The following is a 12,616-nucleotide window of genomic DNA, read 5'->3' on the forward strand; positions in this document are numbered from 1 at the left end:
GGGGGCCTAGCAGCTAAAGTCTTTGCCTTGAAGGCACTGGGATACCATATGGGCGGTGGTTCTAATCCCGGTGGCCCTGCTCCCCATCCAGTTCCCTGCTTGTGGCCTGGGAAAGCAGTCGAGGACGGCCCAAAGCCTTGGGACCCTGCACCGGATGAAGCTGCTAGCTCCTGGCTTTGGATCTTTGGATCGTCTCAGCTCCGGCCGCTTGGGGAATGAATCATCGGACAGAAGATCTTCCTCTCTGTCTCTCCTCCTCTCTGTATATCTGACTTTCCAATAAAAAAATAAAATTTTTTTTTTTAAAGGGTATAAGTCAACCCCACGCCCCAGTTTGGGGGCCCCTGAAGTTGGCCGGCCACTCTAGGATGCGTTATCCGGCTCGGTCCCTGCAGGGGGCAGCACTGACCTGGTCTGGCTGGTCTGACCCAGGGCGCGGATCTCTTGGGACCGAAAGTCGAGCCCTGACACGCCCAGACGAAAGCTGGATCCTCCGCAGCCTCTCAGTCCGCTCACTCCCCGGATAATCACAAAAGAGCCAGGAGCTCCGTCCGGGTCTCCCACATGGGTGGGTGGGCAGGGATCAAGCTTTCCCAGGACACTAGCAGGGAGCTGGGAAGGGAAATGGAACCGCCGGGACACGAACCAGCATGCAGGAGTCCCGGGCGGTGGCGTTACCCACCATAACGCTTAACCGCAGGCACCTATAGCAGAAAATTTTTTAAGTTGGTCATTTTGTGTAGCCCCTATCCACATGGATGCGCCATGGCCAGGGCGAGGTCCGCAGGAGACAGGGGACAGCAAGCCCCTGCACCTCGTGGTTGACTGACGCTACGGCAGGAGGCGGGGCCTCGAGGCGCTGGAGGCGGGGCTCTGGTGACGTCGGCCCAACGAGGGGCGTGGACTCGCGGTGACTCGCCGCCAGGAAGGGGCGGGGCTGTCGGTGACGCGCGGCCGGGGAGGAGACAGGCGTTCATTGATAAAAACGCTGGGCTCCCCGGGGCGCGAGCGCAGCGTAGCAAATCCAGGCAGCGCCACTCGCGGCCCGGGCCGAGCCGAGAGCCAGCCGGGCCGGCGCTGCGTCGCGCCGTCCGCATGGAGCCCGCAGCCGCCGGCTTCCTGTCCCCGCGCCCTTGCCCGAGAGCCGCCGCCCCTCCCGCGCCCCCCGCCGGGCCCGGGCCGCCTCCGAGTGCCTCGCCCAGATCCGACCCCGACGTGCCGGCCGGGCGACCAGCGCCAGACCCCGGGCGCCTCATCACCGACCCGAGCAGTGGCCGCACCTACTTCAAAGGCCGCTTGTTGGGCAAGGTGGGCCGGGGGGCTTTGGGCGGCGGGGAGGTGATGCGGACGGCGTGTGGAGAAGGCTCCGCCGATGGCTTTTCCGGCGTCGGGCGGGGTAGGGGCGCGTGACCCGACGCGCGCGGGGACGCGTGTGCGGACCCGATCCGCCTCTCCCTGGAAGCGCCGGGACTGACGCCCCCCACTCCTCCTCACAGGGGGGCTTCGCGCGCTGCTATGAAGCGACTGACACCGAGACCGGCAGCGCCTACGCGGTCAAAGTCATCCCGCAGAGTCGCGTCGCCAAGCCGCATCAGCGCGAGAAGGTGGGTCCCGAGCCGGACGGGTGGGTGGGGTCGCCTGGACACCTGGGAGCCGTGGAAGGATGACAGCCTCGCGTCACCCCCTTCCTTCTATCGCAGATCCTCAACGAGATTGAACTGCACCGAGACCTGGAGCACCGCCATATCGTGCGCTTCTCGCACCACTTTGAGGATGCCGACAACATCTACATTTTCCTGGAGCTTTGCAGTCGAAAGGTGAGGGGTGGTGATTCAGGCAGGGATGGGGGAGCGTGATGTGAAAGTATGTGGGGGACCCCGGGTGGAGGGAGGGCTTGGGGTGGCCACGGAGGCTGAGGCAGTGGCTCTCTGCAGTCCCTGGCCCACATCTGGAAGGCACGACACACCCTGTTGGAGCCTGAGGTGCGTTACTACCTAAGGCAGATTCTTTCCGGCCTCAAGTACCTGCACCAGCGGGGCATCTTGCACCGGGACCTCAAGCTGGGTGAGACTCCTGGGCCGGAAGCCCGGCCAGGGTGTGGGGTGTGGGGAGGAAGCCCTGGAGGCCCCTGACACACCTCCTGTGTCCTCATCCAGGAAATTTCTTCATCACTGAGAACATGGAGCTGAAGGTGGGGGATTTCGGGCTGGCATCCCGGTTGGAGCCCCCGGAACAGAGAAAGAGGTAAGAATCTACAGGGAGGGGTGGACGAAGAGGTCATGGGTTGTGTGCGAGTGTAGGGGGCAGCCTGGGTTCCTGGGGCCGATGTGGTGGGTAACACACACAGGCGGAGTCAGTGGCCCGTGGGTCTAAGCTTGATGTGTCAGGATTTGCAGAGGTGGATGGCAGCCCTGTGTGGACTAGGGAAGGTGACAGGCAGTGTAGATGGGACGTGTGAGACAGGGTGAGGGAACGGTAGAGGATGGCGTCCTGTGGCTAAGAAGGCAGCCTTGTGACTGGGTGTGCATGACACACACAGCGTGTGAGGCCGAAGAGTGTTCAGGGTTCCTGTGACAGCTGCTGTTGCTGTGTGTGGCACAAGACTTGGGAGGTGACAGCCTGGTGGGTGTCTGACAGATGGGAATGAGGGGAGGGGAAGGGAGCAGCAGGACCCCCTCTGTGGGGGAAGGGGGAGGGCCAGGATGGGATCAAACCTCCCACCCACCCCCTTTCTCCAAAGCGGTGCAGCAGCTGGGCCAGAGAATAGGCGGAGCCTCAGCTGCCATCCCTGGGCATCTATTGTCCCAGGACAAGCAGGAGTTCTCTGGCCTTTGGTGACAGGCAGCTGCTTTGTCTCGGCTCCCAGTGGGGGGTGGGGAGGGAGGGCTGCTAGGCTGGCGCTGAGCCTCTCTCCCCTCCCCCTTCCTACCTTCTTGCAGGACCATCTGTGGCACCCCCAACTATGTGGCTCCGGAAGTCCTACTGAGACAGGGGCACGGCCCTGAGGCAGATGTCTGGTCCCTGGGCTGTGTCATGTGAGTGCCACGCTGGGACAGGTGCTGGGTCCAGGCCTGGGGTCACCCTCCCCCTCATGCCTTTCCCCTGTTCCTCCCCCAGGTACACGTTGCTCTGTGGGAGCCCACCCTTTGAGACAGCCGACCTGAAAGAGACCTACCGATGCATCAAGCAAGTCCACTACACGCTGCCTGCCAGCCTCTCACTGCCCGCCCGGCAGCTCCTGGGTGCCATCCTTCGTGCCTCACCCCGAGACCGCCCCTCTATTGACCAAATCCTGCGCCATGACTTCTTTACCAAGGTTTGTGGCTCCCCAGAGGGCAGCCATGTCCTGGCTGCATATTCCCATAGGATTCCATAGGGACAGGTACCAGGCTCCCTGTGACCTCTTTCCTCTTCATGTTCACTGTGCTCTTCCTCCCAGGGCTACACCCCTGACCGGCTCCCTGTCAGCAGTTGCGTGACAGTTCCCGACCTGACACCCCCCAATCCAGCTAGGAGTCTGTTTGCCAAAGTTACCAAGAGCCTCTTCGGCAGGAAGAAGAATAAGAGTGAGTTGGAGGTGGCAGTGGGTAGGGGTGTGAGCTAGCAGGGACGGCAACCCTGTGGCTGGCAGGGCCGTTGGGTGGGACACTGAGGGGCTGTCTCCTCACCCCTAGATAAGCACCGCAGCGAAGAGCAGGGTGAAGTCTCCCGCCTGGTGAGCGGCCTTGTGCGCACATCCATCGGCCGGCAGGAAGCCATGCCTGAGGTGAGCTTTGCACGGTGCCACTGACTCACCCTCAGCCCTGCAGCCCGTGGAAGCCCAGGATGAGAGAGGCTGGGGAGGCATCTGCCTCATACTGGCCTAATTGGCTGGAACTCATTAGCCAGCTGGAGCTGACCTGGGGTGCCCTGGGAGCCAGGAGAGGGTTGGGCCATGGCCTCCCAAGGATTTGGATTTTGGGCATCCATTTCCTTTCCTTGCCCTACATGATCCTCCAGGCTCCCGCAGCTTCTGGCCCAGCTCGTGTCAGCCTGGTAGAGACGGCAGCTGAAGACAGCTCTCCCCGTGGGACACCGGCCAGCAGTGGTGATGGTGAGAGCTGCACTAGGAATGGCTGGGGCTAAGGCCACCCGCCGCCCCCGGCACTCCCAAGGAAGAAGTGGGCGGGGAGGGGTGCGAGGTGGCCCGGGCCCTGGGGACGGCGGGGTGAGTACTGCCTAACTCCCAGGGCTGGTTCCCCACAGGCTTTGAAGAAGGTCTGACTGTGGCCACAGTGGTGGAGTCAGCCCTCTGTGCTCTGAGAAACTGTGTGGCATTCATGCCCCCAGGTAAGGCTGGGTCTGGGACATGTGGATGGCCACACGAGTGCTCGGGCTGCGAGGTCTGAAGCAGGTCCCGACCCCTTCCTCTGTATGACAGCTGAACAGAACCCAGCCCCTCTGGCCCAGCTGGAGCCTCTTGTGTGGGTCAGCAAGTGGGTCGACTACTCCAACAAGTTCGGCTTTGGCTATCAGCTGTCCAGCCGCCGCGTGGCCGTGCTCTTTAACGATGGCACCCACATGGCCTTGTCGGCCAACAGGAAGTAAGCACCGCTGTGAGGATCTCGGGGGCTGCTGGGAGGGGAGGCAGTGGTGGGACACAGGTGCAGGGCCCTCCCTCCCACAACCTGATCTCCGCCTGTCCATTTCCAGGACCGTGCACTACAACCCCACTAGCACCAAGCATTTCTCCTTCTCGGTGGGGGCCGTGCCTCGGGCCCTGCAGCCTCAGCTGGGCGTCCTGCAGTATTTCACGTCTTACATGGAACAACACCTCATGAAGGTGCATGGGCTGGAGGCTGGGTCCCATCGAGACTGACACTCCCATTCCCCTTTGATGGTGGTTGGTGGTGCTGTGGCAAGGGGTGGGGACACAGAACGGCTCAAAGCTAGAGGCTGAACTTGCCTGGAAGAGACATTGGTGGGGAAGGGGCCTGATGTCGGTCAGCCCTGTGACCTGCCCTGCCACTGCTCTCAGGGTGGAGATCTGCCCAGCGTGGAAGAAGTGGAAATGCCTGCCCCACCACTGCTGTTGCAGTGGGTCAAGACCGATCAGGCTCTGCTCATGCTCTTTAGTGACGGCACTGTCCAGGTAAGAGCCCAACCTGTTCTCGGGGCGGGGAGAAGGGTTAGGAGGCCTGAAAACTCTGGGGTGCTGATCAGTGCTCCTTCTCTCCTGTGCACAGGTGAACTTCTATGGGGACCACACCAAGCTCATCCTCAGCGGCTGGGAGCCCCTACTTATCACCTTTGTAGCCCGGAATCGCAGTGCTTGCACTTACCTCGCCTCCCACCTCCGGCAGCTGGGCTGCTCCCCCGACCTCCGGCAGCGACTCCGCTATGCCCTGCGCCTGCTCAGGGACCGCAGCCCGGCCTAGTTCCCCGGAGCTAAGCCAGCAAGCTGGAGGCCTGCACTGTTGCCCTCCCTGTCTCTTTGGTGCCTCCCTTTGCAGGGGCTGGGGGGGATTGGGCAGTTCTAGGTGGAATCCTTCAGGGAATCGGGGACCAGCTTTACTGGAGTTGGGGACCCTGCTTGTTGCCACGGTCTCCCTCCTCCCTCCAAAAGCCTGAGCCGAAGCCTCCAGCTAGGGGGTGTTATTTATGGACCACTTCTATTTATTGACATTTATTTATTGGGATGTGAGCCCCAGGAGGGCCTCTCCTGGGACAATAAACCTTTTTTTTTTTTTTTTTTGCATAACTTTGGAGGCCTGTTCACTCGCAGTAGAGCCCGTGGACGATGGCCACGGCAAAGAGTGAAGCATTGGTGAAGGTGGTGGAGGCCAGGCCATCGCAGGCCGCATCCCAGAGCGCGCGGCTCACCACGTGCACGCCCTGGCCCGTGCGCGGCCCCAGCACCACGCTGCACACCAGCTTGTAGCGGGGCGGGCTGAGCTCGCGCAGGCGCACATGCACCTGCTCGCAGAGTTCCCTTGTCAGCTCCCCAGCCTCGGCGGAGGAATAGCAGGTGTCTTGCAGCCTCGCTGCCAGCGCCTCCTCCAGGGCCCGCTGTGCCCGCACAACCTCCCAACGCTCTCCGGGTGCCGGCTCCATGCGGTATGAGGGTGCCACACGCCGAACGGGGGCCAGAGACCATCCGGATAAGTTAATCCGTGAGCCCAGAGCGTGCACTGGGCCAAGGGATGGTCTCCGGCCTCCAGGACCTGCGCATGGCCCAACCAGCGAGCTGCGGCGTGAGAAGGATGTGGCTAGGCCCGGCACCGAGCCCCGGCGGGAAGCTGGGCCGAGACCTGTGGGTCCGGCCTCATCAATACTGGGCAGACCACCCCGGGGCATCACTGGTATGAGTTTTGGCCCAGCGTCTTTGGCGTTCTCCTCCTCCTGGCGTCCAGTGGGCAGAGGCCTGCCAGCCATGGATCTGCAGGCTGGAGGACTCGAGCTGAGGGTGACCGTCACTGGTGGTCTTTCTCCACCACCCAACCTTTGTCAGCGATGGCAAGGGCTTCTGTCCTCTTTCCTCTTCTTACCCGTGTTTTTGGAGCAAGTGGATCACACAGAGCTGGGCTGCGCAGCTTCCTAGGGCTTAGTGTGTTAAGGACTAGTAGGGTTATGAGCCAGGGAAGGTACACTGCTGACTCTGAGCCAGTCCCTGCCACCGGCAGCCACACTGTCCCTTGGGCACTATGGAGGTCAGTGGAAGAAGGGGAGATGGAGCTGGCTTCTGACTGAGCATGGACAGGAAATGGTTCCTCTGAGCCCTAAAAAGGAGGCAATGGACAGACCCAATTATTTGCACCCACAGATCCTTCCACCCCCAGAGGCACTGAGTGCAGTCACCTTTGACCCCTACCTGTGCTGAGCTTGAACTAGCAGTGGCTGGAGGCAGGTGACCTGGAAGTGCCTTCCACCTGCTGCTTTGGATTTCGCCTCTCCAGAATCTGTTCTGGGATCATTGCCCTTTTCTCCCGAAACTCCCGTGGGCATCTGAGTCACCTGCAGCCTTTGGCCTCCAAGCCCTCTCCTGGCCTGACCAGCAGGTGGAAGAAGGCGTGTGTTGTGGAGTTGCCATGGGTTGCTAGGCCACGCGCTCCTCCCACCCTCTGCCCTTCCCTCCGGTCCTGCTGTGGCGTCACTTGCTGAGCGTGGCGTGGCCCTGAGTCATGGGTAGAAGGGAGCTGTGTGGGTTGGGAGCACAGGCTAATCCTCCATGGACAATTGAAGACCCTGGGCCCAGAGGTGTCTTCCTACCACAGAGCTCTCGAACAACCGGTCATCTCCCATGAAATGGCGGGGAGTCCTGCCACTGGTGAACAAGCAACAGGAGACCTGGGATATGGGAAAACCTGGGGGTTTTGGGGGCAGCTGCTGGAATCCAGGCTCCAGGCCCACAGGAAGGAGTGCGTCATGGCTCTATCTTCTCCCCATCAGCCCTGAGGACAGTGGGGACAAACATTTCCGCTCCAGGCGCAGAGCTGGGGTGGGGCTGGATGACTTCCTCACTTCTGGGCTGGTGCGGGGGAGGGGAGGCCCATGGGCTCAGCTGGTAGGAGCCAAGCCTGACGCAATCCTGACTCCCTGACTCGATGGTGACCCGAGGTCAGTCTCCTGACCCTTGCTGACCCAAGTGCCCTGAGGCTTGTCTCCAGCTGGCCACGCTTCCTGTGGGGCCCAGTGCTTCCATGACTCCTCCCCACCCCCAGCAGCAGGTACATTTCAGGGATGCCAGGGGTTATGATGCCTGTGTCAGAGCTGACACCTTCTCACCTGACCCAGCTGTGGGAGGAACTGGGCCGGCTGTCCCAGGAAAGCCAAATATGCATCCTGAAAACCACCCACGGGGATGAGGATTTTCCCAGCCGAGTGGGGTTTCCCAGGCCTAGCCAACCAGATTCAGACGCAGTGTGCCTGTAGCGGGGAGTGAGGAACAAGAGGGCAGGTGGCCTGGCCCGGGTGCAGGACCCTGGGCAGATGTGAGAGGCAGACCAGTTTTCCCTGCGCCTGTGGGGAGGGGGGCGGAGCCTCCTGCTGGGCCTGGCTCCAGTTTCCATGGAAACCACAGGCTTCCCACCCTGTGGCTGCCTGGGCAAGTTCCCAGCCTGGGCCTCAGCTGGTGCTAATCTCCTTCCCAGACCACAGGCTGCTCTATCCTGGGCCTCCCTGGACTGCTCTCAGGGTCTGTCTCTCTCCCTGAGCCTCTGGCCTCCCTTCATAGGCCTCTATGCCTACTTCAGGAGCCTGGGCCTCTTGCATTCTGTCCCTCAACTTTAGCCTCCTGACCAACAGGCTCCTTCCCTTTCTACTCTGGCTTTTCTCGGCTCCTCTGCTGCTGAAGGGCCTGGCACAGGGCGCAGCCAGCTGCTTCCTGTTCCATCCCGCCCATGGAGACCCCAGGACTGGTTGTGCGTGGGCAGGCTGCGCCCTTCTGCGCAGCACTCCGCAGCCTCATCAACAACCCCCAGTACAGGTGAGGCTGGGGAGGGGAGACCGCTGAGCCCAGGCCAGGGCCCGCCTTCTCTGGAACCCCGGGTGTCTGGTAAGGGGAAAAGAGCCCCCTGAGAGCAGGGGTGTAACTCAGTTCACACCGCCCCCGCCCCTTTCCCATCAACCGCAGCTTGGTGTGGGGGCTTCCCTCCTGGAGGAGGCCAAGAGCAGATGACTGTGTTCTGGAAACTGGGGGATTCACAAGAGAAAACAGAGTTCAAGGAGGCTGAGCCCGCGTCCCAGGCAGGAAGTAGCTCAAAGCTGCTGCGGACTGCTCACTGCTTCTTGCCTGGTTTCTGGCAGCAGGGACCTAGAACGCAGCTTCCTGTCATCACTGTCTCCAGTCTGGGCTCTTGCCCGTGGGTTGGGGATTCCCACAACTGCTGCTTTAGGACACTTGGAGGGTTGGGGGTTGTCACAGTCTGGCCCCAGTGGTGGGAAATCCAGGTCTTGGAGCTGGAATTAGGGAGCTGCCTAGCTATCTACCCCCACTCCCCAGCCTTGTTCAGAGGCCCAGAGGCTGGGGCCGGAAGTGATCAAGATGGAAAATGTGGTCTGGCCTCAGGATGGTGCATCACTGCTCTGTGTGTGTGTGTGTGTGTGTGTGTGTGTGTGTGTGTGTGTGTGTGTGTGTGTGTGTGTACAGTGCTCCACATCCACCCTCCAGCCTGGAGGAGGACTGGAGGAAAAAAAAAAAGCTGAGTTTGCAGCAGGGGAGCAGAGCCTGAAGGAGTAGGAGGGATTCATCTTGGCAGCATCAGTCCAGGGGCCTCCCCATTGGTCAAGCCCAGCCACATCCCCTGAGACCCAAGATGTGAGAGGACTGTCCCATCTCATGGGTGAGACATGTGCGATTCAGACAGCCCCTTGCCTGAGGGACCACAAGATGGAGCTGGGACCAGAACTTGAGCCCATGTATCTGGACCTTCTTTTTTTTTTTAGATTTATTTTCGTTGGAAAGATTTACAGAGAGGGTCCCGGCACGGTAGCCTAGCAGCCAAAGTCCTCACCTTGAACACACCGGGATCCCATATGGGCGCCGGTTCTAATGCCCGCTTCCCATCCAGCTCCCTGCTTGTGGTCTGGGAAAGCAGTTGAGGACAGCCCAAAGCTTTGGGACCCTGCATCCACTTGAGAGACTGAGAGGAAGCTCCTGGCTCCTGGCTTTGGATTGGCGCAGCACCGGCCGTTGTAGTCACTTGGGGAGTGAATTATGGGATGGAAGATCTTCTTCTCTGTTTCTCCTTTCTGCGTATCTGCCTTTCCAATAAAAATAAATAAATCTTAAAAGAAAAAAAAAGATTTACAGAAAGAAGGAGACAGAAATCTTCCATCCGCTGATTCACTTCCCAAAATGGAGCTGAGCCGATCTGAAACTGAAGCCAGGAGCCAGGAGCTTCTTCCCAGTCTCCCATGTGGGTACAGGATCCCAAGGCTTTAGGCCATCCTATACTGCTTTCCCAGGCCAAGGGAGGGAGTTCAAAGGGAAGTAGAGCAGCCAAGATATGAACCAACACCCACATGGGATCCTGGTGCTGCAAGGCAAGGACTTTAGCCACTAGGCTATCACACCAGGCCCATATCTGGACGTTCTGTGGGAAGGACTGAGTCCAGTCTCCCACCATACAGAGAAGGAAAGCAAGGCCCAGGGTCGGCCAGGGCCACACCCAAGCGGTGCTCTCCCCTCTGGTCTCCTTCCTCCCTGGTTCTCTGCTTCTCTCTCCTGCAGCGATGTGTGCTTTGTGGTTGGCCAAGAGCGGCAGGAGATATTTGCCCACCGATGCTTGCTGGCCTGCAGATGCAACTTCTTCCAGCGACTCCTGGGGATGGACCCGGGACCCAGGGTGCCTGGGCCCGTGGTGCTGAGCACGGTGCCAGCAGATGCCTTTCTGGCAGTGCTGGAGTTCCTGTACACCAACAGTGTCCAACTGCAGCGCCACTCCGTGAGCCCATGGGGCAAGCCCTGAGTGGGAGAGGCTGCAGGGGTGTGGGGTGAGGGGCGGGGGGGGCTATCGCGTCGGGGGCTATCGCATCCTGGGCCAAGCAGTGTGGGAAACTACCTTTTGCTTGCCCAACCCTGACATGGTTGCAGGTGCTGGAGGTGCTGACAGCAGCTGTGGAGTACGAGTTGAAGGAACTGCGAGAGGTAGGCTCTTGTGTCAGGCTCTGTTCTGGTTTCCCTAGACCTGTCACCGGTTCAGTTCACACACACTCCAACCTGGAGAGCAGTGTGTGCCCACCCAAACAGAGGAATGCCAAGTCTCCCCTGGCCATTTCCTGCCTCCTCCAGCTTGGGTGGGCTCGGGGCTTCTCTGGCCTTGGGTAACTGCTCCAAAGCCTGCTCGCTGCTTCTGGGATGGAACTGGGATTCTCCAGGAGGAGGGGACACCTCTGCACGCTGTCCACCCTGCCCTTTCCTTCCTGTTCCCAGCTGTGCCTGGAGTTCGTGATGAAGGTGCTGGATGTGGAGCTGGTTTGTGAGGCTTTACAGGTGGGTGTTGTCAGACAGATCTGGCTCTCAGGTGCCAGGAGCCTGAGTGGCCCCATGTGTGTGTGGCCTGGGAAAACCTGCATACACTTGGGGGCTGGGGACAGGGACAGACACAGGGGAATTCCGAGGACGGTTTGGGAATCAGTTCTGCCCACAAGATCTGTGAGATCCTGTGGGCATCAGCGTGGTCAGGGGCAGGAAGTGTCTGCTGGTCTTCTTTTAGGGCTGACGGATATGCTCAACTGGGAGGGAGGAGAAGGAGATGTGGATTTTTTTTTTTAAGATGTATTTATTTTTGTTGGAAAGGCGAATATACAGAGAGGAGGAAAGACAGAGAGGAAGATCTTCATCCGATGGTTCACTCCCCAAGTGGCCACAATGGCTGGAGCTGAACCAATCCAAAGCCAGGAGCCAGGAGCCTCCTCCGGGCCCCCCACCCGGACACAGGGTCCTAAGGCCTTGGGCCATCCTCAACTGCTTTCCCAGGCCACAGGCAGGGAGCTGGATGGGAAGTGGGGCTGCCAGAACTAAAACCGGCGCCCATATGGGATACCAGCGTGCTCAAGGCAAGGACCCTAACCACTATGCTATCACGCTGGGCCCAAGGTGTGGAGTTTAGAAGCCAAGTTTAGGCCCAGGGTGGGTTTGAAAGACCTAGCATGATGTCCCTGTAGCACCTACTTGCATTGTATATGCAAATGGACGTGGCCCTGGACACTGAGTGGGTCTAGCTTGCTGGCATGCCATGGGCCCTGTCAGTCTCTCCAGCTAAAGCTAGGGTCCGTTTTGCAGGGTAGAGGGCTGGACTTGGTGGCCTCTCTTCTCTAGCCGGCCTTCTTTCACTCTGCTGCCAGGTGGCTGTAACCTTTGGCCTTGTGCCCCTGCAAGAGCATTGCATAGCCTTTATAGAGGCTCACAGTCAGGTACAATGTCCCCTTGTAGTCCCATCTGCATACACCCTACCCCCACCCCAGCCGTGGCTCCACTCCTGCTGACCCAGGATGCCCTAGGAAGCCTTGAGGACTCGTGGCTTCCTGGAGCTGTCTGCCGCAGCGCTGCTACCCCTGCTGCGCAGTGACAAGCTGGACGTGGATGAGGCTGAGTTGATCCAGGCTGCCCGGAGCTGGGCGCGAGTGGGCGCGGTGAGTACGGGCCTGGGGGAGTTCCTGCGTACTGGGAACTTTGCGCCAGGGTGTCGATGGGGCAGATGCTCCTGTGCCTGGGGCAGTGCTCAAGGTTCATTTGCAGGCGGTGCTGGAGCGGCCTGTGGCGGAGGTGGCAGCTCCCGTGGTACCAGAGCTGAGACTGGCCTTGCTGGCCCCAGCGGAGTTGAGCGCTTTAGAAGAGCAGAACCAGCGGGAGCCGCTCATCCCGGTGTGGATACGAGGGAGTTGGGGGGAAACCTGGCCTAAAACTTTCAGCAGCGTGGGAACTAGGTGCGGGGTGAGGCGCATTCTGGTCCAGGGTCTTCCGGAGAAGAGATGTCCGGTGACCAGCTTTCCTTGGCAGGTGGAGCAGATCGTGGAGGCATGGAAATGCCACGCTCTGCGGAGAGGAGACACAGCCCGGGGCGCCCCGTGCCGCCGCCGGAGGGGCACCTTGCCTCGGGAGCATCACCGATTTCTGGATCTGCCCTTGAAGTGA

At 60.4% G+C, this 12,616-nt stretch overlaps 3 protein-coding genes across 3 annotated transcripts; 2 read left to right on the top strand and 1 right to left on the bottom strand.

Annotated features, from left to right (window-relative positions):
- The first annotated feature begins 1,000 nt into the window (after positions 1 to 1,000).
- PLK3 (polo like kinase 3) lies at positions 1,001 to 5,663 on the top strand. The gene is made up of 15 exons (XM_004598932.2): positions 1,001 to 1,308; positions 1,497 to 1,604; positions 1,701 to 1,817; positions 1,935 to 2,064; positions 2,157 to 2,244; positions 2,940 to 3,035; positions 3,118 to 3,316; positions 3,440 to 3,566; positions 3,675 to 3,766; positions 4,000 to 4,093; positions 4,246 to 4,329; positions 4,421 to 4,583; positions 4,693 to 4,822; positions 5,018 to 5,131; positions 5,226 to 5,663. The coding sequence occupies exons 1-15, from the start codon at positions 1,096 to 1,098 to the stop codon at positions 5,415 to 5,417; spliced, it is 1,947 nt and encodes a 648-aa protein (XP_004598989.2). The 5' UTR covers positions 1,001 to 1,095; the 3' UTR covers positions 5,418 to 5,663.
- Positions 5,664 to 5,722: 59 nt separating this feature from the next.
- On the bottom strand, positions 5,723 to 6,985 carry DYNLT4 (dynein light chain Tctex-type 4). The gene has a single exon (XM_004598933.2). It carries the CDS (start codon positions 6,412 to 6,414, stop codon positions 5,755 to 5,757), a length of 660 nt encoding a protein of 219 aa, XP_004598990.2. The 5' UTR covers positions 6,415 to 6,985; the 3' UTR covers positions 5,723 to 5,754.
- A 190-nt stretch (positions 6,986 to 7,175) lies between these two features.
- BTBD19 (BTB domain containing 19) lies at positions 7,176 to 12,616 on the top strand. Its single transcript, XM_004598942.2, has 8 exons — positions 7,176 to 8,464; positions 10,211 to 10,424; positions 10,574 to 10,627; positions 10,913 to 10,972; positions 11,827 to 11,895; positions 11,983 to 12,114; positions 12,221 to 12,346; positions 12,482 to 12,616. The coding sequence occupies exons 1-8, from the start codon at positions 8,379 to 8,381 to the stop codon at positions 12,614 to 12,616; spliced, it is 876 nt and encodes a 291-aa protein (XP_004598999.2). The 5' UTR covers positions 7,176 to 8,378.

The sequence above is a fragment of the Ochotona princeps genome, chromosome 2 (assembly GCF_030435755.1).
Source record: "Ochotona princeps isolate mOchPri1 chromosome 2, mOchPri1.hap1, whole genome shotgun sequence".
Taxonomy (NCBI): Eukaryota; Metazoa; Chordata; class Mammalia; order Lagomorpha; family Ochotonidae; genus Ochotona; species Ochotona princeps.